Consider the following 26786-nt stretch of genomic DNA (forward strand, 5'->3'; position numbering starts at 1 on the left):
GTTTTCTTTTGTAGTTACAATTTACTTTCAGTGAAGTGCACAAATATCAGGAGTGCCATTTCATTAATTTTGATAAATGCATACACTTGTGCAATCCAAGACATAGAATTTCCCACATGTCTTCACGGTTAATCCCTGACCCTTCCCCTTGAAGCAATCTTTGATTTTTTTTTTTTTTAGCCTATATTGCTTGGACTTGTAGAGCTTTATGTTTGCTGACCTGTAGAGGAAAATTATTTTTCTGTAAGATGTAGTTCACACAGCATAATAGTTCTCAGATTCTTCCATGTTACACGTGTTCATAACTCATTACTTTTTGTTGCTGAGGAGTGCTTCATTGTATGAATAGGGCACAGTTTTTTATACACTTTCCTGATAAGGGATATCTGAGGCTGCTTACAGTTTGGGGCTATTATAAATAAAGCTGCTAGAAATGTCTTAGCCCTATATCAATCTTTCTTGTATACATTTGCATTCATTTCTCTTGGGTGAATATACAGATATGGAATTGCTGAGTTATAGGGTAAGTGTATGTTTAGTTTTCTAGAAAACTGTCAAATTCTTTGTAAAACAAAGTAGTTTTACTGTTTTACACTCCTACTAACAATGTTTGAGAATCCAGGGATACTAGCATTTGGTATATCAGTCTTTGATTTTAGTTTCTGGTGGCTATGTAGTAATATCTCACTGTGGCTCTAATTTCATTTTAACTTGTTGACTAATGATGTTGAACACTTGGCCATGTTCTTATAGACCATTCATAGATAACCCTTTGTGAATTGTCTCTTCAAATCTTTTGTTTTTAAAATTGAGTTGTTTGACATTGAGTTGTAGGAGTCCTTTATGTATATGATGCAGAACTTTTTCCAGATATGTTTGCAAATATTTTCCCAGTCTGTGGTTTATCTATTTATTTCCTTGAATGATATCTTTTCATCATTGAAGGCTTTTTAAATTTGATAATGTATACTGTATCAGTTTATTTTTTATAGTTAGTGCTTCTGTGTCCTAGCTAAGAAACCTTTGCCTTCACCAAGTTACAGAGATACTGTTTTCATTGAGTAGCCTTATAGTTTTAGTTTTATGTTTAGAACTGTAATAGGCCTGAAATTAATTTCTGTGTTTGAAGTGAGGTAGGGATCAAGGTTCATTTATTTTCCCCATATGGATTTCTAACTTTCTGAGCAATTCATTGACACTATTTTCATATACTTACATGTTTACATATATAAACTATTTTCCTCATTGTATTATCTTGGTAACTTTGTTGAAATCAAATGACTTTATAAATGTGCTTATACTTCTAGACTTTTTATTGTTTACTGATCATTTGTCCTTGTATCAGTTTTATCCTATCTTGAATATTGTAATTTTACAGTAAGTGTAGTATAGTAAAGGCTTCTCTCGTTAGTCTCTTTTTCCCAGAATTTCCACTTTCACTTTCTGTTACCTAATCTGTGTCATTCTCCCCTCCAGTTTCTGACTGCTTTTGTGTAGCTCATCATTGTCTTTAGGTAGCTCTTTTATGTATTTGCCCAGATACAGTTTAAATTTGTTGACAGAGAGAAGGTTGGTCCAGTAGGAGCCACTCCTCCATTACAGAAGTGGTACCCAGATGGTTTTTAAAAGTCATACTGAGCAGGCATCTGGCCAGAGATGCAATTAAAACAAGGAATGGGGAGAAGTTGAGTGCAAAGAGGGGCAAGTTTTGAATAGAGGGACAGGATTCAGTTCACCTCAGTTAGGGAAGGCTTAGTTAGACTAATGCTAAACAGTACTTGGGAGAACTCCAAGAGAAAGAACTTGCTAGAACACTGTTTTTGATTTTTTAATTTTATTTTTAATTAAAGATTTTATTAGAGAGAGCAAGCACAAGTGGGGGGAGGGCAGAGGGAAAGGGAGAGGGAGAAGCAGATACCCCACTCAGCCAGGAGCCCAGTGTAGGGCTCGATCCTAGGATCCCGAGATCATGACCGAATTGAGCCCCCCAGGTACCCCTAGAACGTTGTTTTTTTAAATTGTGAATTATAAAAGCAATTTAGGAGGTGGCCTCTGAAAAGTCATTTTTGCTTCTAACCTAACTCAAAACCATACAACAAAAGAAAGTAAGATCATTGCATTACTGATTTTCCCTTTTATCCTTAGCTCTCTAATTAGAGAATAGTCTCTGGAGTCACTGAATTCCTACCTTCTCTATGATAGATCACGGACTTTAATTTTCTGTTGGACTTCTCTTGTAACACATATGATCATATAAACAGCATACTTCCCAATAAATGTTAAACATGCTTCTGTAAATAGATCAAACATTTGTTAAAATGATGTCAGGGCTAATGAAGCATGACAACTTTTAGAGATGCACAATTTTAAAGACTCCTTAACTGATATCTTTTATGGGGAAGAGGAAGTCTTGAAAATATATTCATCATTCATGTAACATGCTCTCTCATCAACAAATCCCAAGAACAAGTTCCTTGTTCTTGAAAAGGGAAATGACAGAGCACTATTGGGAATGCTTTAAATTGGGATAGTATTAGAACCTTTTGCTTCTTTCTTCCTTTTTTATTCCTCTTCTATTCTCTGTCTATAACCCTTCTTCTAGCCCCTAATACACACACTCATGTGAGGTCTGGGTAAAAGTACAAATTAAGCAATCAGAACTATAAGCTGTATAAATCTAAGAAAATTAAATAAGTAAAAGGATGCTAATGCATCTTTCAATTTTTAAAATTAGGCAGAGCTCTGGAAATTGGTGATAATGAAGAAAAAGCTCCTCTCAGATTCATTAGATAATTTTTCCATGGTCAGATTTTTCTCTCATTAGGAGAGAGTGTGATAATTTCATCATTAGCAGAAGAAGGTTAAAAGAGAACAATAGTACTTCAAAAGACACCATTAAAAAGGGTAGGGCACAGACAGGGAGAAACTATTGACAACACATAGGTCTGACAGTGAACTTGTAAACAGAATGTATCAAGAACTCCCAAGAACCAATAGTAATAAGACAAACCACCTAATTAAACAAATGGGCAAGAGCTTGAAGAGACAGTCAGAGAAGAGTGTATCAATTGCCTAAAAGCACATGATAATACACTCTACATTGTTAGCATTCATGGAAATGCAAATCAAAACTACAGGCATTTTTTTTAAGATCTTATTTATTTATTCATGAGATATATATATATATATAGAGAGAGAGAGAGAAGCAGAGACCCAGACAGAGGGAGAAGCAGGCTCCATGCAGGGAGCCTGATGTGGGACTCGATCCCTGGACTCCAAGATCACGCCCTGGGCTGAAGGCAGGCGCTAAACCACTGAGCCACCCAGGGATCCCAAAACTACAGGAATTAATAAAAGGAAAAAGACTGGCAGTATCAGGTGTTGACAAGGATGTGAAGCAGTGAATACTCATAGTTTGCTGGTGTGCATGTAATGTTTGTGTTACAACCACTTTGGAAGACATTTTGGCAATTTGTTATAAAGCTAACCATGCACTTTCATTTAAACCTTGAACTTCCACTCCTAGGTATATACTTAAAGATAATGAAAATCTATATTCATAAAAATCCCTTGTGCATACATAGCAGCTTTATTTATACTAACTAAACATGAAAAACCCAAATGTTCAACGCGAGAAAGGATAAACAAATTGTGGTATGTTTACACAGTGGAATACTATTCATCACTGAAAAGGAATGACCTACTGATGCATGTAGCAATGTGGAGGAATCTGCAAAACATACTGTGCAAAAGTAGTAGCCAGGCACAAAAGTGTTTATATTATGTTTGTATTTGTATAAAATTCATTTTAAAATGTAAAATTCATTTAGAAATGCAAAGTTAATAATATATTTTGATAAAAATCAGACCACAGGTTGCCTGGAGTGGAGATGGTTTTGACTGCAAAGAGGCATAGGGATGTTGTGGAATGATGGAAATATTCAGTAATTATGGGGTTACATAAATGTAATTATAAATCTCAGCTCAAGGATTAATATATGCATCTCACTGAATCCCAAACTATTTCAAGAAAGTTGTTTGTTTGTTTTTAAGTAAAAAAATAGTTCCAGACCCATACTGTGACTACCTTGGCATATGAAGCTACCACACTTAACGCTCCTCTCTTTGGTACTCTTCCTAGTCATCTTTGATAACCACCGCCCTGGACAGAGACAATTTTTATAATCACAGTACATTTTATTAAGCACACTGAATGGAAAGCCCTTGGGACGCCTGAGTGGTTCAGTGGTTGAGCACCTGTCTTCAGCTCAGGGTATGATCCTGGGGTCCTGGGATCGGGTCCTGCATCGGGCTCCCTGCAGGGAGCCTGCTACTCCTCTACCTATGTTTTTGCTTCTCTCTCTGTGTGTGTCTCTCATGAATAAATAAATCTTTTTTAAAAATGGAAAGCCCCTCATTGAAATGAAGCACAACACATGGATGGGATACGTGGGATGGAATACATGTCCAGGATTCAAACTGCACGATTAAGTGTTTGTCTTTGCGCTAACTCCCATATCAACTCTAGAACCTTCTCACCCTCTTCTACCCTTTGTTTCATCCTCATATGATCCCATTTGCCTGACTACAAACTATAATGGAGCTTTTAAAATTATATGCTCTGAGCATTTCTTTATTCCAGATTCTAAAGATGAACCTGAGGATAATGGGACATGTATACAATTACTTTAGGAATTGTACAGCATCTTTGGGGGATCTCACTGTGCTAACGACTCACATATTTACTTTGAAATATCAGTGAAATTGTGGTAGACAGCCCAGGGTCAAGATCAAGCAGCAGCCTGATGTTTACTTATGCTAAAATCTGTGACTGTTTATAGTACTTTTTTCTCTTCACCTTTTCTCTAGGCCTACTCTGTCTACGACGAAGACATTGGGTACTGTCAAGGACAGTCCTTTCTTGCTGCTGTATTGCTGCTGCATGTGAGTAATTTTCCATGTGATAAATGGCACAGTGCTGCCAAGATTATTTTATTTTCTACTTGGTTTTGTTCTTCTTTCCTATTTTCCATTTATCTGATGGAGATTACACATGGCACATCTTTTTTAAAGTGTACCTTTGGTGATAAAGTAAGAGGTCTGATGTCAAGTACAGGACAGTTTCTCAATTGAATTAATATTCCTGACGGGGAATAAATTGCTTATTTGGAGTTTTTTTTAATGAGAATCCTCTAGAATTAAGTCGATGTAACTGCTCAGATAGGAGCATGAGTAGAACCATTATGAAGGACTATGGCAAGGAAGTCTTACCTTTTCTACAATTTATTTTTGTATACTCTTTTTACTCTCAGTCACCTTCATTTAATGGGACATTTATCGATCATCAGTCTGTCAGTGCTAGGTTAGGAAGTGGGATTACAAATATGAATAATTTATCACGTGTGTTCTCAAAGGCCTCGTGGTTTAGGATAGGGCACAAGAACTGTAGGCACACACTGATTATTTTTATTCTTTTTATGTGTCTTTATTGATTTTTCTGATGTTCACTAAAGAAGAACTGACAGTGTGCTAAGTAAAAACAATACACAGAGTAAGAGTACAAAAAAGGAGAATTACCCAGCCCAGCTCTGTCAGAACTTTCAGGAAAGACTTTCTGGAGGGGATGGTAGCCTTGCCTTGACAGAAATAATTGAGATTGGGGAAAGGTGGCAGTAGAGATAGCTGAAGAAGAGGAACAACATGAGCAAATGTATGAAAATACAGAAGGTCACAGCATATAAAGGGGACAATATGAAATTACAATTTCTGTAGGAAATGTATGTAAAGACAGATATGAAATAAAACTGGTCAGATGGGCAGGGACCAAATCATAAAGACTCTTGACTCATGTCAAGAAAGGTGGTCATTATTATTGAGTTAATGAGGAGCCATTGATTAGTTTGGAGAAAGGGAAGGACAGTTAGATGTTCATTTCAGGGAAATTATTCTTATACCCTTGTAGAGGGTGAAATTAAAGGGGATAGGCAGCAGCAGGGAGACCAGTTAGGCACTATCAATCTAAATGAGAGATGTTGAGACTGAGAGAAAAAGAAGCTGAATTAAGAAACACACAGGAGGCAAAATTGGCAAGTTTTATGGAAGGGTTGACAAAAGAAGAGTCAAAAGTAACGTCTAATTTTCTAGCTTTGGTGACTGGATAACTTGTGGTATTTTTTTTCTTTGACTTGTGGTATTTTTAGCTGAGATAGAAAATATATCCATTGAGATTGAATGGAGAAAAATGATTAGGAGTTGATGATGAATTTTGTTTTGAATTCTTTGAGTTTGGGATATTTTGGGGACATCTGAGTGAAGCTGATGCTGAGGGAGAAATCACAGCTGAAATCATGAGAGTGGATTAGATCATCTAAGAAAAATGAATAGAATTCCAGAGCCCAGGAGTTCCAGATATTTAAAGAACTTATGAGGAACAGGAATTCCTAGCGAGTTTCTGATTTCAGTAGGAAGGAAGCAGTGAATGCTGTCAAATGCAGCAAAGAGGTCTAGAGACTTTAAAGCATTTCTTTTAGGTTTGTATTCTGGAAATGAAGAATGATTGTAGTAGATTTATGGTCCTAATTCTGATAATTTGATTCCAATGATAATAATGATATATAGTGGTTTTGCTGTGATGAATCACTTTATTTAACTTTGATTTCTTCCTCTGTTGCATTATCCTCTTTATTATTATTATTAAATATTTTATTTATTCATTCTTGAGAGACACAGGGAGAGAGAGAGAGGCAGAGGGAGAAGCAGGCTCTGTGCAGGGAGCCTGACATGGGACTCGATCCCGGATCTCCAGGATCATGCCCTGGGCTGAAGGTGGCGCTAAACTGCTGAGCCACCCAGGGATCCCCTGCATTATCCTCTGTTTATGGTCTTCTTGATCTTTTCCTTGTTATCCTTCTTTCTTTGATATCTCCATGGCCCATCTTCTTGGTATTCCCTAGATTATCAAGCCACTGGCCACAAATTCCCAAAGCTCTTGTTCTGCTACTGAACCCACCTACTGTCTCACATAGTCAGCTCTCTGACAAAGGGGTGTAGAGACAGCACGCAGGGACATGGGTAACATGTTAACCGAGGTTCAGAATCATCTTTCTTCTACAAAGAGCCTTTATAATGATTTGATGAGAAGCCGAAGTTGAAGCCATGGGTGGTGAAATTTCATCTTCCACAAAGTAATCTTTGCATATATCAGTTTACCACTTTAGACCTGTAGCCCTCCTAATAAACACATTACAATATATTGATTAAACTTCAGTGAGAAGAACATCTGTCTCAGAAATCTGTTTTTAGATTTCACAGAGGGTTAAATATGAGTTCCTATTTATTTGGAAATACCTTCCCACAACAACAACAAAAAAAAAAGCCAGTGATCCAAATAACTAGAAAACTCAAGTACCTAGAATTTTTTTGTACATTATCTCCTCTTATAAGAGTCACATGGCAAGTCAGCATTCTAAACTTGCTCTTCAAACTACGTCACAAGATGGACAGAAAGAAATTCAGTCCAGTTTTCTCAAACTTTTTACAATAATAGAATTATGCAGTTGTTGCCGTGGCTTATAAAAATAACTAGAAATATATAAATAAATTCAGAATCCTTGAGGAAAATTTCACTCATATTCTGCATAGTGTTAATGAGAAACATATTATTGTAATTTTTAATTGAGAGTATATGCAATAATTCTTTTAATTAGCATATTCCAATAACTGACCAACCCATCCATTAACTAATTTGAATAAGAGAAAATAACTGTAAATTATTTTTCTTTTTCATACTTTTGCCTCTGTAGGTAGAAGAATACAGTCTAGTCTAAACAACTCATCATATATATTATCTCAGGTTCTAGGAAGATCCGTTATTAGGGTGTTACTGACTAATTTTTTTTATCAGTTACATAAGCAATTGCTTCTTTCTGCTGCCAGACATTCTTTGGCAACTCCATATTAATCATTGTCAGAACCTGATTCTTTTGGGGATGCTGTCTTTTCCTTCACCATGGCCATTTATATTTCACATTCACTGCCTCAGAAGAAGGGAAGATCAAAAATGAAAGTATGTTCAAAAACTAAAGTTTAGAATTTTTAAGGTTTTCCATTGTCTAAGTAGTTTTAAGTAATAATTAGGTTCTCTTTGTGCTTGGAAATTTCCCAGTGCTTTGATAATAGCTTTGCAATTTGTAGTATTTTAAGCAGTACAAGAATTGTTTATCACAGTAGATGCTATTATATCTATTGATAGAATAGTAAGAAATTTATCCTTTACTGTTGATCAAGAAAGCCATAGCACAGATAAGTAACATGATCATTATAGTATTAATCATTGCTTATTTGGAAATATATTTATAAATATACATATAGGAGGAAATAATTATATTTCCTTTTATTTATTTAATTTATTCTAAAAATCATATAAAATATTTTAAATAATTTTTAACCTGATATATTTTTCTAGCATATTTGCTGCAAGTATTTTAAAATTTTTTCTTGACCTTTGGAAAATCATGTTCCTTTTTAAGGTTAAATTACTGTATGTATATTACTATTGGCATGTATGGAAACTTTCCTACTCCAGAAAGGATTATTTTTGGATAGTCCAGAATGTTTAAAATTATTGAATTTTTTAAAAACACTATGACTTGGCAAATTGAACTTAAATAAAATAGTAAAAAAAAAAAAAAACCCACTATGACTAGTCACAATTCCTTTGGAAACCAAAGACTTTATCTGACAAAGATATGCATACCCATCAATTCCACTCCTAGGTATGAATCTTAGTCAAATTTACACATATGTATACCAGAGTCATGTATTAGAATTTCCCCAGGATCAGTGTTTATAACAAACAACTCAAATGTCCACTTTAGAATGCCTAATACGAGAATTGTAATTAGACATTAAAATGGAAAAATTGTGATATATTTAATAGTAGAAAACTATATAACAATCAAATGAATGTTTTACACTGTATAAGTTAATGTGAATGAACCATACAAATATAAGGTTTAGTAAGAAAGCAAAGAATAACTTGGCATCATTTGGTATGATTACATTTAGCATAAAGTTCAATAGCAGACAAAACTAAATTCTATTTTTAGGATGTTACCTAGATAGAAAATACAAATAACACCAATGAAGTGATTACTGATAAAGTCAGAATAGTAATTTCTTGACAAATTGGGAGTCATGATTGGGATAGGACATAAAGGGATCTTCAAAAGTATTGAGAGTACTCTGTTTCTTAACTTGGGTGGTGGTTCCACTTGTCTATAATTTTTTGGGTTTATTTTATGATCAAGTTATTTATTAAAGTGTACATTTAACTTTTATGCACTTTTTGTGGGTTGTATTTTAAATGAAATAAAGTTTAAAAATTGTAAATCCTTTACCGCAATCGCCTCAAAAAAATAGGTTTAGGGTAAGATTTCACCAATGGAGTTAAGAAAGGAGAGGCAGAGCTACTTCTTAGTTTTCATAAAGGAATTCCACAGAATCCAGGGTATAAGATACTGACTTCCTGGTGTCTTTATATGTTTATGTAAGAAAAAGTATTTGTGCAATCATATTATTCAGGATTCTGCTACATGCGACATAATCTTAACTCCAAGTATCTGAAATTAAAAAGGAAATTTATAGGTTCATATAATGAGGAAGTCCAGGACAGAGATGATTTTGACATGGTTGGATTCAAGAGTTCATATTTTGTCATCAGGAATCTATGTCTCTGTATCTCTGTTCTGCTTAAATTTTTTTTAGTTTATATGGGCAGGTTACAAAATAGGCAATATGGCTGACCTATCTTCCATATGTCTTTAACTTTACAACTTCATTTAAAAGGGACCATCTTTTGCTCTAACTACTGCATGAAAAAAAAAAAAATCCCCGGAGGACTCTGATTGGCCCATCTTGGGAACCTGCTGCTATCCTTGAATCAATTACTGAGGCCAGGATGCTATGATATTCTGATTGGCCAGGCCCAGGTCTTGAGTCCATCTTGTCGCTGATAGTTAACTGGATCAACTTCTCCCTACAGGGAAAGGGTTTTTGATTCCAGGTGAGAAGAAAATAGGATGCTAGATAGATATATATCCCATTATCTAATAGTGATACCTTTACTACAGGACTTTTAGTGTATTTTAAAGAAGTCCTCCTATACTACCAAATCACTTTTTCCTTAAGACTGCAAGAAATTTTCCTGTTCTAAGTTAATTATTGCATCAATGCTTTTGAGCCATTTCTCAACATCCCTCTGTGAGTAAATACAGTCAAGACATTTTACCTTTAAAAAATACTCTCTTAGGGGGCACCTGGGTGGCTCAGTCAGTTTTCAGCTCAGGTCATGATCTCAGGGTTGTGAGGTGGAGCCCCTCATCAGGCTCCATGCTGGGCATGGAGCCTGCTTAAGACTCTCTTTCTCCTCCAAGAGCTATTTCAGAGCCCAACCCATAATCCTCCCTGATTGTGGAGTTGAACCAGTACAACTACCCTCCCTGGGGAATGTAGCCCCTGACTTTGTTCACCTGAAAGTGATTGCAGAACCCAGAGAGTGGCCCCACCTGACAGTGGAACATCGGCCCTATCTAATCAGAGAGTCCACCCACTGGCCCTGCTTGATTATTGAGCACAGCCAGTAGCCTCGCCCAACTGTGTAGCCCAGCTAATACCATCTCCCCTGACCTTAGAGCATAAGCAGTGGCCTCATTCAACTAGACTCTGATAGCAAGCCCTGCTTGCCAGTGAATAATATTAATTGGCCCATCCAGTACCCTAAGCTGAGCTAACTGGTGAAGATCTTTTCATGCCAAACCAAACTTGTAATGTTTGGAAGAGGAGACTACTTACTCAAGTATGCAAATAACAATCCAAGGAATCAAGAATCATGAACAATCAGTTAAACATGACACCACCAAAGGAAACTAATAAAGCTCAACTAACTAACTCTAAAGAAACAGAGAAATATGAACTGTGTGACAAAGAATTCAGAATAATCCTTTTAAAGAAGTTCAGTGAAGTGTAAGAACACAGGGATCACTAAATAAAATTAGGAAAACAAAATGAAGTTGACAAAGAAATAGAAACCATCAAAAAGATTCTAAAGCTGAAGAATACAATGACTGAACTGAAGGCTTTAATAGAAAGCTACAACACACTTAACCAAATATAAAAAGAAATCAGTGAACTAGAAGATAGGTCATTTGAAACTATTAAGTCAGGGGAGCAAAAAGAAGAAGAATGAAAGGGTACCTGGGTGCCTCATTTGGTTAAGAGTTTGCCTTTGCCCCAGGTCATGATCTCAGGGTCCTGGGATTGAGTCCCACATTGGGCTCCCTGCTCAGGAGGGAGTCTGCTTCTCCCTCTACCCCCTCCCCCAGTCATGCTCTGACTCAGTCTCTCTTTCCCTCTAATAAATAAATTTTAAAAAAATCTTTAAAAGGAAAGAAAAGAAAAAGAATGAAAAAAGTAAAGAAAGCCTACAGTAAAAAATAAATAAATAAAAATAAATAAAAAAAAGAAAGCCTACAGTACTTATGGGACACAATCACATGAAACAGTATATACATTATGAGAATCCCAGAAGGAAATGAAAAAGGGACAAAAAGTCTTTTAAAAGCAATAATGACTATAAGCCTCTCAAACTTGGGAATACCAAAGGAATTCCAGATTTATGAGGCCCAGAAGACTCCAGATGGTTAGAATCTGAACATGGTTAAAAAATCAAAGGGAATTTTGAGAGCAACAAGAAGAAAGCTACTCATTACATACAAGGGAATTCCCCATATGACTATTCAGTTTCTTAACAGAAACATTATAGACCAGGAAAGAGTAGGATGGTATATTCAAAGAATGTATTGAAAGAAAAAGAATATAATACCTAGTAAAGCTAACCTTCAAAAATGAAGGAAAAAGAAAGACTTTCCTAAACAAACAAAAGCTGAGGGAGTTAATCATCACTAGATCTCCTTACAATAAATGCTAAAGGGTGTTCGTTCATCAAGTTGAAATAAGTGGATGCTCATTAACATTGTAAAAACATATGAATGTATAAAATTCACTGGTAATGGTAATTATGTAGTCAGACTCGGATTTTGTAATATATAATGGTGGTACATAATTCACTTACAACTCTTGTGTAAAGTTATAAAATATTAAGAATAACCATAACTATAATAATTTTTTCTATACAGTATAAAAAAAGATGTATACTGTAACATCAGTAACCTATCAAGTGTGAAGTAGGGGAGAAGTAAAAGTTAATACCTTTACTTAGTAGTTTCTGTATACTACCATTGTTAAGTTTTCATAAACCTAAAATAAGATACTTTAAGTAAGTTTCATGGTAACCACAAAGCAAAAACTGAAGTAGATTCACCAAAGATAAAGAGAAGAGAAAGCATAACAACACAGAAAGTCATTAAATCACAAAGGAAGACAGCAAGAGAGAAAGCAAGAAACAACCTACAAAAAAGTCAGAACACAGCAAAATGTCAATAATGAATTGTTACCTATTAATAATTACTTTATACATAAATGGATAAATTCTCCAATCTAAAGATATAGAACAGCTGATTGGAGGGGGGAAAAAAAAACAAACAAGACCCAGCTATGTGTTGCCTATTAAGAGACTCACTTTAGTCTTAAGGACACACATAGACTGAGAGTGCAAGGATAAAAAAAAGATATTTCAAGCAAATGGCAGCCCAAAGGGGATAGAGGTGGCTATACTTAGACAAAATAGACTTTAAGCTAAAAGAGATCAAAAAAGACAAAATCATCATACAATGATAAAAATGTCATCGGAGATATAACAATTAGAAATATGTATTTGGGGATCCCTGGGTGGCGCAGTGGTTTGGCGCCTGCCTTTGGCCCAGGGCGCGATCCTGGAGACCCGGGATCGAATCCCACGTCGGGCTCCTGGTGCATGGAGCCTGCTTCTCCATCTGCCTGTGTCTCTGCCTCTCTCTCCTTCTCTCTCTGTGACTGTCATAAATAAAAAAAATAAAAAAAATTTAAAAAAAAGAAATATGTATTTGCTCAAATTGGAGCACCTAAATATATAAAGCAAATACAAATAGAACTAAAAGGAGAAATGAACAGCAACAATATTTGGGAACTTTGATACCTCACTGTCAGCAGTGGGTCATCTAGGCAGAAAACCAACAAGGAAACAGCAGATTTGAATAGCACCTATAAACCAAATGTAATGAACAGGCATATACAAAACATTCCATCCAACACCAGAATACACATTCTTCTCAAGTACACATGGGACATTTTCTAGAATAGACCATACGTTAGACCACCGAAACATTGCAAGAAATTCATTAATATAGAAATTATATGAAGTAGCCTTTGTAAGCACAGTAGTATGAAACTGAGAGTAAAAGGAGAAAAGGTTGAAATTTCATGAATATGCAGAAATTAAACAACATACCCTTGAACACAGTGATTTAAAAAAGAAATCATAAGAGAAGTTAAAAAATATCTTGAGAAAAGTGGAAATGGAAAAACACTCTTATCAATTGCAGCAAAAGCAGTTCTAGAAGAAAGTTTATTGTGATAAATGCATGAGTCAAGAAAATAATCATATCTCAAATAACCTAATTTTATATCTCAAGGAAGTAGAATAAGAAGAACAAACTAAGCCCAAAGTTAGTAAAAGGAAGAAAATAATAAAGGTTGGAACAGAGTAGCAAACAGAATTGAACACCACATTAAAAGGATCATACACACACACAAATAAAATAAAATAAAATAAAATAAAATAAAATAAAAGGATCATACACCATAAGCAAGTGGGATTCATCCATGGAATGCAAAGATGGTTCATACAAAAGTCATAAATGTGATACATCACATTAGTAGAATAAAAGATAAAAATCATCTCAGTAGATGGATAAACAGCATTAACAAAATTCAACATTCGTTCATGATAAGAATTCCCAATAGATTGGGTAGAGAATGTACCTCAACATAATTAAGGCAGTATATGACAAGCCAATTGTTAACATCATACTCAATGGTGAAAGGTTAAAAGTTTTCCCTCTAGCCATACAAATGACCAAGAAGTATCCATGAAAGATGGATAACATCACTAATCATCAGGGAAATGCAAATCAAAAACACAAATATTAACTTACATATATTACAGTGCTATTATCAAAAAGACAAGAAATAACAAGTGTTGGCAAAGATGTAGAGAAAAGGAAAGTTTTGTGTACTATTAGTGGGAGTGTAAATTGGTGAAGCCACTGTGGAAGACAGTATGGAGGATCTTTAAAAAATTAAAAGTAGAACTACCATATCGAACAGTTCAACTTCTGGGTATTTATCCAAAGGAAACAAAAACACTAAAGCAAAAAGATATATGTAGCCCTGTCGTATCATTGTAGTAGTATCATTGACAATGGCCAAGATATGGAAACAACCTAACTGGCCATTGATGGATGAATGGATAAAGAAAATGTGTCTCATATATGAAAGAATGAAATCTTGCCATTTGCAACAACATGAATGGACCTTGAGGGCATTATCCTAAGTAAAATAAGTTAAACAGAGAAAGACAAATACTATTGATCTCACTTATATGTGGAATTTAAAAAAAAAAAAGTTCATAGACATAGACAAATTGATAGTTGCCAAAGATGGAGGTAGTGCTTAGGGGTGAATGAAATGGGTGAAGGGAGAGTTAAAAGGTGTAAACTTCTAATTATTAAATAAATAAGTTATAAGAATATAATGTACCGCATAGTTAAAAATACTATATTGGTATTTGAAAGATGCTAATAGAGTACATCTTAAAATTTCTCATTGCAAAAAAAATGAGCTGTGCATGGTGACAAATGTTAACTAGACTTGTGATTATTTCACATTATATACAAATATTGAACTATTATGTTGTATACCTGAAACCAATATAATATTATGTGTCAATTACATCTCCACTAAGAAAAAGAAAAAGAGGGATCCCTGGGTGGCTCAGCGGTTTGGTGCCTGCCTTTGGCCCAGGGCACAATTCTGGAATCCTGGGATCAAGTCCCATGTCAGGCTCCTGGCATGGAGCCTGCTTCTCCCTCCTGCTGTGTCTCTGCCTCTCTCTCTCTATGTCTATCATAGATAGATAGATAGATAGATAGATAGATAGATAGATAGAAGAAAGAAAGAAAGAAAGAAAGAAAGAAAGAAAGAAAGAAAGAGAAAAAGCTTTTCTCGAAGAACCAGGAACAATACAAGGTTGCCTACTCTCACCACTCCCATTCAACATAGTACTAGAAATCCTAGCCAGAGCAGACAGCCAAGAAAAAGAAATCATAAATATCTAAATCAGAAAGGAAAAAAAATGAAAGTGTCTCTTTTGCAAATGACATGATCTTATATATAGAAAACCCTAAAGACTACCAAAAAACTATTAGAACTAATGAACAAATTTAGTAAGATTGCAGGATATGGAATCAACACACAAACTTCACTTCTGTTTCTATATGCTTAACAATGAACTATCTGAAAAAGAAATAAAACTATCCCATTTACAATAGTATTAAAGAATTAAATATTTAGCAATAAATTTAATTAAGGAGGTGAATTATTTATACACTGAGAACTACAAAACACTGATGAAAGAAATTGAAGACAACTCAAATAGAAAGCTATCTCATGCTCATGGATCAGATGAATTGGTAATGTCAAAATGTTTATACTAACCAAAGTCCATCTACAGATTCAGTGTAATCCCAATGGCAGTTTTTCAAAATTAGAAAAAACAATCTAAAATTTGCATGGAATCACAGAAGACCCTGAATAGCCAAAACAATCCTGAGAAAGAAGAGCAAAGCTGGTGGTATCACACTTTCTGATTTTAAACTCTATTACAAAACTGTAGTAATTGAAACAGTATGTTACTGCCATAAAAATTGATATGCAGACCAGTGGAACAGAACTGAGAGCCTAGAAATAAATCTATGCATATATATACAACTAATATTTGACAAGGAAGCTAATAGTATTTAATAAAGAAAAATAGTTTAATAAATGGTGTTAGGAAAACTGAACAGCCATATGCAAAAGAATAAAAATGTACCCCTATCTTGCATCTCTCATAAAAATTAAAATGGATTAAATATTTGAATGTAAGACCTGAAACCATAAACCTCCTAGAAGTAAACATAGATTAAAAAAAAAACTTTTTGATATTGGTCTTGGCAATGATTTTTTGATTATGACATCAAAAGCAAAGATAAACAAGTGGGACTACATCAACTGAAAAACTTCTGCATAGCAGAAGAAACATCAACAAAATGAAAGGGCAGTCTACACAATGGCAAAAAATATTTCCAAATCACATATCTGAGAAGGGCTAATATTCAAAATATATGAAGAGCTCCTATAACTCAAGAGGAAAAAGAAAAAAACCCAAATTACCCAGTAAGAAGATGGGCAGATGACTTGAGTAGACATTTCTCCAAAGAAGATATTCAAAATCTAACAGGTATATGAGAAGTTGCTCAGAATCATCAATCATCATGCAAAACAAAAACACAATGAGATATTGCCTCAAACCAGTTAGAGTAGCTATTATGAAAAAGATAAGAGGTAACAAGTATTGGCAGGATGTGGAGAAAAGGGAACCTTTGTGCACTGTTGGTGGGAATGTAAATTGGTGCAGTTACTGTGCAAAACAGTATGGAGGTTCTTTGAAAAATTAAAAATAGACTACCATGTGATCCAGCAGTTCCACTTCTGAGTATATATCCAAAGAGAATGAAATTACCATCTCAAAATGATATTAGCACCCCCATGTTCATAGCAGCATTATTTACAGTAGACAAGACATGGAAACAACCTAAGTGTCCATCAGCAAGTGAATAGGTACATATAATGTATATACATATAATGGAATGTTATTTAGTCATAAAAAAGGAAATCTTGCCATTTGTGACAGCGTGATTGGACCTCAAAGGCCTTATGCTAAGTAAAATAAATCAGAGAAAGACAAATACTGTATATTAGTTATAGGTGGAATATAAACAAACTGAAGTCATAAAAGAGAATAGTCTGTAAGTTGCCACAGGGCGTGGGGGAAATGGGTGAGTGGGGTAAGTGAGGTGAAATAGTTCAAACTTGGGGATCCCTGGGTGGCGCAGTGGTTTGGCGCCTGCCTTTGGCCCAGGGCGTGATCCTGGAGACCCGGGATTGAATCCCACGTCGGGCTCCCGGTGCATGGAGCCGGCTTCTCCCTCTGCCTGTGTCTCTGCCTCTCTCTCTCTGTGTGTGTGACTATCATAAATAAATAAAAAATTAAAAAAAAAAGAAATAGTTCAAACTTTAAGATATAAAATCAGTAAGTTTTGGATATGTAACAGTTTTGTGACTATAGTTGACAATACTGTATTGTATATTTGGAAGTTGCCAAGAGAGATCTAAAAAGTGTTTACTACACACAAAAAAAAATTGTAACTGTGTGAGGTGATGGATCTGCTAACTAATCTATTGTGGTCATCATTTTGAGATTACATTGCCTAAAGCTAGACATGAAGGATAATAGCTCTAAGACTCCTAACTCTCTTAAATATAATTTTTTTTAAAATGAAGGTTATAGACTGGGATTGTCCATTTTATTTGGGGTGATCAAGTTCAAACTTACAAAGGCTTTTGTTTTTGGAGAACATGTATTAGATATATTGTTTGTGAGAGAGAAGCGGATGGAGAGAGAGGAGAAGGGAGCGGAGAAAGATGGAGATAGAGAGATGGAGGGAGGGAGAATTTAAGCTCCATACCCAAAAGCAAAGCAGAGATTTATGTTCATTTATCATTTTCCTGACTAATTTGCCCTGGTCATATCCAGCCATTCTTCTACTTTGTGCTCTAACTGTGGTGATATCTAACTCCTCATCTACACATCCTACCTCTCATATCCCAGGATTTCTGTGTCAATGTCAAAGTCAAGGAGAGTTGCCTATTTACTAGTCCTTTGGGAAGATGCGATAGCACTACTTTTATATCCACAGGGCCTAGCACAGTGCATGCATCTCTCATGTTCATGTATGAATACTAAAAGGCATTTAAACCTTTTATTTGCTTTAATGGTTTTACCCATGCAAGGCAGTAAAGGTTTATCCCCTTTATAGGTCACCAAATGATAAAATATTCAACTAAACATCATTCACTTAGAAAAAAATAAGCGAATTGGTTCTCTAGTCCTGGCTATGGTTATTTTACAAGAGCGCTTTTGTATGACCATTTTAATAGAGATCTGAGAGGAAGTAGGAGAGGCTTAGACCATGGTGGTGAGAGTAGTATACCATGCATATGCAAATTAGTGTCACTTGAAGCTTCAATGACAGAACTATTGGGGGAGGAAGAATACAGAGCACTTGTATTCTAAGTATAAGCTGAAAAATACTTGTTGAATTGAACACCTGGGGTCAAAGCCCCAAATACCTCATAGGTAAAAAAGAAATAAACAAATGTTTAGAGAATCAAAATGACAACAACTGGGCAGCCCTGGTGGCTCAGCGGATTAGCACCACCTTCAGCCCAGGCCTGATCCTGGAGACCCAGGATCAAGTCCCACGTCAGGCTCCCTGCATGGAGCCTGCTTCTCCCTCTGCCTGTGTCTGCCTCTCTCTCTGTATGTCTCTCATGAATAAATAAATAAAATCTTTTTTAAAAAAATGACAACAAACACCAATAAAAATTAATTTATTAAAAAAAATGACAACTAAGTGTACTTACTTTAGGAGGTTTTATTTAATTAATCTGTATTTCATGGTTTATTAGAAGAATTAGAAGTGGCCAATTTGTGTAGGAAATTTAAAAAACAGTTACATTTCTAAGTGAGTAAATAGAACTCTACTTGATTCAGTTATTTGGGTTGGAATTTAGTCTAAGAAAGGAGTCTAATACCATAATCATCCAAGGTCAGACTTTCAAAGAAGTGATATTGAAAGTAAATGTTTACTGGGGTCCCTGGTTGGTGCAGTTAAGCATCTGCCTTCAGCTCAGGTCCTGAACTCGAGGTCCTGGTCTCAGGGTCCTAATCCCAGGGTCGTGGGATCAAGCCCTGAGTCGGGCTCCCTGCTAAGCGGGGAGGGAGCCTGCTTCTCCCTGCTGCTTGTGCTCATTCTCTCTCTTGCTCTCTATCTCAAATAAATAAATAAATAAAATCTTTATTAAAAAAATGAATGTTTACATAATAGTTAACATCTTAGGACACTGAGTTAAAGATAAAATCTTTTTCTATTTGCTTGATGTAATTTCTAGAATATTGGATATGTATCTTTCTAAATCCCTTCAGTTTATTGATATCACAATTTAGAGATTTGTTCCTTGGATTTTAGATTTCATTCTCTGTTCAGATTAAATGCCTCTGGGAGGGGTATATTAGATTTTGCCATTTAACTCTTAATGATAAAAGTTCATAAAATTCTTTCCTAAAAACTTTGTGTAGAAAGAAAACAACAACATCAAGATGACCATGGGAAGACAGTACCTTATTATCAAAATGAAAAATACATTTATCCTTTGATCCAGAAATCCCTCTTTGGGTAATATTATTGAGCAGGGGGAAAGCAAGATGCATCATAATGTATATAGAATATTATGTGGGAAAGGGAAAAAATAAAAAGAAAGTGATTCTTTTAATTGCATAAAAAAACACTAGCAGGATACTGAGAAATTATTGAGCGTAGTTACAGGATTATGCCAAAGAGGTGGGGATCAGGTCTGGGAATTATTATACAGAGGTAAGACTTTTACCTTTACATACTTTTGCATTGTATTGATTTTTTAAATCATGTGACTGTATTACCTATTTTTAAGATGGCTTAATGAGGGCAGCCCCTGTGGCGCAGCGGTTTAGCGCTGCCTGCAGCCCAGGGCATGATCATGGAGACCCTGGATCAAGTCCCACGTCAGGCTCTCTGCATGGAGCCTGCTTCTCCCTCTGCCTGTGTCTCTGCCTCTCTCTCTCTCTCTCTCTCTCTGCATCTCTATGAATAAATAAAGAAAATCTTAAAAAAAAAATATGGCTTAATGAATGAATTAACAGGATGATTAAAATTCACAAAAGGGTGAAGTTCATGTCCAGTAAGGAAGCTGGAAGGTTTCAACACAAATTTTACCAATATTCCTGCAGAGGGCTGGCTCTGAGGAAATTAGCTATTAATGCAGAGGACTAATAACAGGAAGGAACTTTTCTGACATTCTGGCCAAATGCCATTCAGTCATGTTTTATATAAATCTATTTTCCTGTAGATGCCAGAGGAACAAGCATTTTGTGTTTTGGTGAAAATCATGTATGACTATGGTTTACGAGATCTCTACAAAAACAACTTTGAAGATCTTCATTGCAAGTTCTATCAGTTGGAAAAACTAATACAGGTAAATAAAATTTAGGCTTTTGCCACTCAAGGATTGAATTACAGAAAAAGTAATAAAATTGATGAACAATAATAATTCATGAAAGTTTAATGGAATTCTACAGAAAATGTAAATACATTTGGTTTCTGACCAGTATCTGCATTGGTGTTAATATTTATTTAACCATTTGATCATTTTTAAAATAGCTTCCCATTGTAAATATTCAATTTTAATATACTTTGAAGTGTGAATATAGTGAATTAAGTCTATGAAGAGATTTCTGGGTATTGTTTGTAAAGAAATGAAGATATTTACAGAATAAAAATTGAAATACTTAAGAACTTTCCCTTCCGTAATTATCACTAGTGCCAAAATTAGGGCCACATGTAGAGAACTCTTGAAAGAAATAGAAAAAGAATTGTAAAAGAATAACACTTAAACACTTTAATGTGAGGACATATTTAAATTTTTTTCTCAAAAAAAAATAAAAAATAAATTTTTTTCTCATGTAATTTCTTGATTTCAAACAATGTTATTGTTTTATAATATGTAAGTTTATATGTATGAGGAACATATCATTTTATATATGTCAAATATTACATAATAAGAAAGATTGTGAGCAAGGGCAAAATTTTTGACTAGTGCTGATAAAAGGAATTACTGAGTAGCTTTGAAATGCCACCTGAAGTTGGAAATCTTAAATTTACAATGGGTCTATATAACATGTTTATATGGCTTTCTCTGTAGGAGGTTTGAGAACCCAAGAGAAGTGTGAAGTAAATACATGAGTGGATAGATTGCACATTGGGGAAAGGTAAAGTGGTTAAGGAGGAAGGTTAGTGGGTCATGGCAGTAGAGACAATGGTAAGAGCTTGTTGGCCTGATCTATCAGAGCTCTGTAGGTGTCTGAAGAGGAAGTGGAGTCAATGGGAGACTAAAAGACTAGAACAGAGAAGACAGATTAGCAGTGAGTTTAAACTCTACTGGGAGAAGAGAATGTTGGAGGGTAGAAAACCTAAAAGAAGAAATGGGAAAGATGTTAAATGAACTATAAACCCAATGACATATGGGCATCAAGGAGAAAAAAGACTATGTAGAAGAATCTGGTAACTATGGATATTGAAAGCAGTGGGCTCTTTTTTAGAGGTCTAAGTAAATATTTGAGATTATTCACTTTTTTACCTTTTATTTACAAAAGTTTACATTTTTTTGAAGGTCAGTATTCTTAAGAGCTTTGGGAGTCAAATAAATGTACCTGATAAATGAATAGCAAGTTCATGGTATTATGAAAAAATCCAAACACATTCTTCTATCAGCAATCTTTGACTGGATGACCTTTGGACACCCCATTTAAAGTACCTGATGGGTAACTTTGGGTACTTTTCAAAAAGCATTTTGTACAAGAAGTAGGGTTTTTCTTTTTGTTTTTTTGTTTTTTGTTTTTTTTTTTTTTTTAAATTCTTTTTTTTTTATTTATGATAGTCACACACACACACACACACACACACACAGAGGCAGAGGCATAGGCATAGGCAGAGGGAGAGGGAGAAGCAGGCTCCATGCACCGGGAGCCCGACGTGGGACTCGATCCCGGGTCTCCAGGATCGCGCCCTGGGCCAAAGGCAGGCGCCAAACCGCTGCACCACCCAGGGATCCCTTCTTTTTGTTTTTATGATGTTTATGAAAACAAAACTAATGTTGGCTTTTAGATGTCTTTGCTTTTCAGTTATAGGAATAGCTTTGCTAATACCCTGCCCTTTACCTTTCATGCTTTTGAAAAGCATTTACCTGTGTAAATTGGGAAACAAAGGATAAGGGTAGCATAATAGGAGACATCCAATTTCCTGCATTATATACTTGCATGATTTCTATAGTTTGTCATTTTTAATGTCAAAAATAGATTGTTTTAAAGTCTGGTGATGTTTTGGGCTTTTCTCAATACCCCCAAAATATACTGAAGTGATATCATAGATCCCAGATGGTGTTGGTATTAAGTGGTCTCCAAAGAGAGGATATATTTCTTTCCTAGGTAGTAAGGTAATCCATTTGATCAGGTGCTAGATTTGACTCTGGAGGGATGACATTCATTATACTACAGAGTGTTCTGTCAGAGTAAGCATTTCCCAAGAAACAAGAACAATCAAGTGAGCAAGAGGTGATCTTTGTTATTTGTTTATAACAAGTCTCCTTTATTTTCCTTGATTATCCTACTCCCAATGCTCATCTCCTATCACCACTTCTGTGTAGTTACATAAAATTCAATGAATGATGCAAAAAATCAAGAGTGCTCACAGAAAGCTTGTCATAAGTTACAGTTGTAAGAGGAAATAAAGCTTCCCAATTTTCCACTTTAACTTTTTAGGAGCAGTTACCGGACCTGCACCACCATTTTTGTGTTCTGAACCTGGAAGTTCATATGTATGCCTCCCAGTGGTTCCTCACTCTTTTTACAGCCAAATTCCCACTCTGCATGGTCTTCCACATCATCGACTTACTGCTTTGTGAGGTAGAGTGACTGCATCTCTCATACCTAAGCCAAAATAGAGAGTAGTTTCTATTTAAAGTGGTTAAAATTTTCTTTCTTCATTTTATTTTTCCCTATACTTAACAGCCATAAATACTGACCAGAAAGTTCTATTTGAATTTTTAGTAAAGATTATTTTAACTATAATTTTATTATTTGTGAGAAATGAAAATGTTAAAGCATATATAATTCCTACACAGTAAGATGTGGTAGTTAAATTTGTGTAATTAAAATTAATAATAAGTCTTTATCTGTGTAATAATGTATTACTAATATAAAGGATAAAGGACCTTTAAAGTTATATAAATGAATTCAAAATCAGATGTTTTTAATAGTAATGCAATTACACCCCAAGAGTGAATAGAAATGAAAATTGCATAGTAATTTATATTTTATTTTATTTTAAACTCCAGTTTAGTTAACATACAGTGTTATATTAGTTTCAGGTGTGCAATATAGTTATTCAGTAACTCCATACATCACCTACCACTTCTCACAACAAGTGCACTCCTCTCCTTAATCCTATCCCTATTTTACCCATCCCTCCACCCATCCCCTCTGGTAACCACTAAGTTTGTTTTCTAATTATATAGTAATTTAATCCTTAATTCATATTTCCATTGCACATGATGTTTGGGACTCCTACCAGATAATAGTAAAGTTATGCACTAAAGCTTCTATACCATATATTTCCATAGAATATTTCAAAAATTAGTTTGCAAATTTCTTAGGTATCTGATTTGTTTCATTTATTACTTTTAGTTTCCTTATATGGCTACATTTATTCATTTTACTCTTTTAAAGAAATAAGCAACATTATGCATGCATATATTATATGCTGCCAATCAAAATGTTCAACAGTCTTAGCAGTGATACGAAAGTTTTTAGATGAGAATTTTTTTATTTGAAATATAAATGTATGTAAATTATAGCTGTCTTACATTAGAAAGCTGGAGTAGTAAAAAATATAAGCCTAATATAATCTAAACAGTTTTGTATTACTACATTTCTATTCATACAAAGTTTCCTTTATTAAAAGTCTAACCATTTCAATTATATTAATCAAATTTAATCAAATATTTATAAAAAGATTTTAAAAGATAAAATGCATAAGCTGTACAAAGCATAACTGTTATTTTTCAGTCTACCACAGCAGTAACCATTTCATATGCAACCATAGTTGAATTTTGCTCTTCAGAGGTTCTAGTTGGAAGTTGCACAGTACTTGAAAGTTGCAGAGCATTTTGTAAAGGTGTAAGATTTTAAAACATTTGTAACATGTTTTTTAAAAAGATTTATTTATTTTATTTGAGAGAGAGCATGGGTAGAGGTAGGGCCAGAGGGAGAGAATCTCAAGCAGACTCCCTGCTGAGGGAGAGCCGGAGGCAGGGCTTGATCTCACCACCCTCAGATCATGACCTGAGTCAAAATCAAGAGTTGGACTCTTAACCTATGAGCCACCCATGTGCCCTCATTTGTGACATACTTTGATAAAGAAAAGTTGAGCGATTTGCTGAGGGTCACAGAATGAGTTTCCCAATTCTGAATATAGAAGCGCTGGCAAACCTGATTGATAACACAGTGACTCACCTATTTGTTTTACTTACAAATTAGTTTCTAAAATGGATATCTAAATTTAACCTAAATGAAGAATACAGATTTAGGAGCTAAAACTTTATTCGTTTCAAAATGGTGTTACCACGTTATACACAAATTTAGACATTTGTACTAAAAATTCTACTTTGCCTGATTATCCAAACTGATATGATGAACAGTTCTGACTCCTCAAATTTAGTGCAGTACTCTCTGAAAGTAAAAACCAGATTTATATCTTTGACTTCTGTGATCTTAAAGTAATACTAAAATTTATTTTTGATAAATAAATATTCATAGGTCCTATTCACTGAATACTGTGCTGAGTTTGGTATTTCATGGTATTTATTTAAAAAATAGGAAAGTAAGGGTATGACATTTTAACAATTTTATTTATAGTAGGAGCTTCATATTTTTTGCTGAAAGAGATTATCTACTTTCATACTAGATTAGTTTTATAATGTTTATTATAGAAAAGAGAATGAAATTAATTGCTCACACCAGTTGAATTGAATTTCTTGGTGTCTTTTGGCAGAATAGTAACACTATCCTCTAGTTCACTGGAGTAATGACTTTCTAAAATCATCTTTATCTGAATGATTCCATACCTGACACTGGAGCATTGTCAGTGGGTCTTCTGGAACCCAGATTCATAATTTCTCAGGAAATTTATTTTAAAGATACTTGAATTTCTAATACATGCTAATAAAATTAGCAACATTTATGGGAGGGAGAAGAAAATTTATAAGTGTTATCACTTACCAGCTGTGATTTATAATTACAATGTTCGAAAGATCTTAATGTTTATTAAAATTAATAAGAGCATCATAGATACTACTTTCCCTTCCCTTAAATCTGTACTCTGTAGCTGTTTAAGGAAGTTGCATAGCTTCCCAAAACATGGAGTAAGTTGTAATCACAAGATCATGGTAACCCGGGAAATAAATAATAACATCCCTTAACAGTTAAAAATAAACTTTATTGGGAACAGTATCAGGATATTCATTCTTTCCACTAACTCATCTTTGTCAGAGGATTATTTTGCAAAGGAAATTTTTAGATAAACTTTTATTTCCTGCCTGTGTTTTTTCTTTGCCACTTTCCTTCTTGTAGTTAATAAAATATTTATATCAAAGCTCTTCTTTCATATGTGGTAAAATATTCTAAAAGAAGAAATGATAACATAGTCTTAAATAGAAACATCTATAGGTATCTGTTTTTGTCATATTCTCTTTTTTAGAAAACGATTCAAATATTCATGGTTATGAATTAATATTTAGTTACAAATAGAATGCTAAGAAATTCTCAGATGGAAAAGTTGATTTTTAAAAATTGATCATTTTGACCAAAAAACCTTCAAAAACTAAACAACAAAAAAATCAGTCTTTTGCTCAGAGATCAGTCCTATTGCAAAGTGAGAAAGATGTTGAGCTGGAGACTTGTAGAAAGCATATCATCCTCTCATGCTTTTCTAAGCTTATATGCTTTTAAGGATTTTTTCATTCATTCAAAGGTAAAAAATGTGAAGTTAATTTAGTAGCAGAAAATTTGGGAAGAACTTCAGTACACTTTGGCAATATAGTCTGAATCAAAAACTCCTGGTTAACAATTTTATTTAGAATGTTTGTATAAGCCTGAATATATGGTAACTCAGATTAATTCCCTTATTTAGTGAGGACAATGACAATAGGATTCTTTTTATAGAAAGAGAGAGAAAGTGGCATCTGAGTGCATGGTGGGAGAGGGGCAGAGGAAGAGAGAGAGAGAGAATCTTAAGCAGGCTCTCTGCAGCTTGAGGTGGAGTTCAGTCTCATCACCCTGAGATCATGACCTGAGCCAAAATCAAGAGTCAGACACTTAACCAACTGAGCCACCCAGGCACCCCAACAACAGGATTTTAAACTAGAGTTTGGGAAAAAAAAAATTTATTATACTGAGATAGATGGAACTTTTGAAAAATGATCATCTAGCCAATAATTGAAATTAAATTTATATAAAAAACCAAAATCTGTGTTTTATTTATTGTATGTGGAGAGATAAGAAAAAGGATAGAAGTATTAACAATTATAGTATAAATATTGTGCTCTTAACCCACTAAGAATAGAACATTGCCTTTTTAAAAGAACTTTTTGTTAAAGTGTAACAGATTAAAAGAAAATTTGCAAAAATTAGTGCAAAACATTGATGAATTTTCATAAAGTGAACATAATTTATGTAACAAGCAGCCAGATTAAAAAAAAAAAAAAGGAAAACACTGCCTGCATTTCAGAAGCCCTCCTCCCCTTCACTGCCCCTGCGTTCC

General features: G+C 34.6%; 1 protein-coding gene across 4 annotated transcripts in view; it reads left to right on the top strand.

Moving 5' to 3' along the window:
- The window catches only part of RABGAP1L (RAB GTPase activating protein 1 like), a 720977-nt gene that overhangs the window by 444962 nt on the left and 249229 nt on the right, over positions 1-26786 (top strand). For all 4 annotated transcript variants that reach the window (XM_055319528.1, XM_055319527.1, XM_055319525.1 and 1 more), the window contains 3 exons: positions 4870-4944; positions 20263-20388; positions 22730-22873. In XM_055319528.1, the coding sequence (XP_055175503.1) occupies positions 4870-4944; positions 20263-20388; positions 22730-22873 (345 nt within the window). The remainder of the gene's footprint in view (positions 1-4869; positions 4945-20262; positions 20389-22729; positions 22874-26786) is intronic.

The sequence above is a fragment of the Nyctereutes procyonoides genome, unplaced genomic scaffold (genome assembly GCF_905146905.1).
Source record: "Nyctereutes procyonoides isolate TBG_1078 unplaced genomic scaffold, NYPRO_anot_genome, whole genome shotgun sequence".
NCBI lineage: Eukaryota > Metazoa > Chordata > Mammalia > Carnivora > Canidae > Nyctereutes > Nyctereutes procyonoides.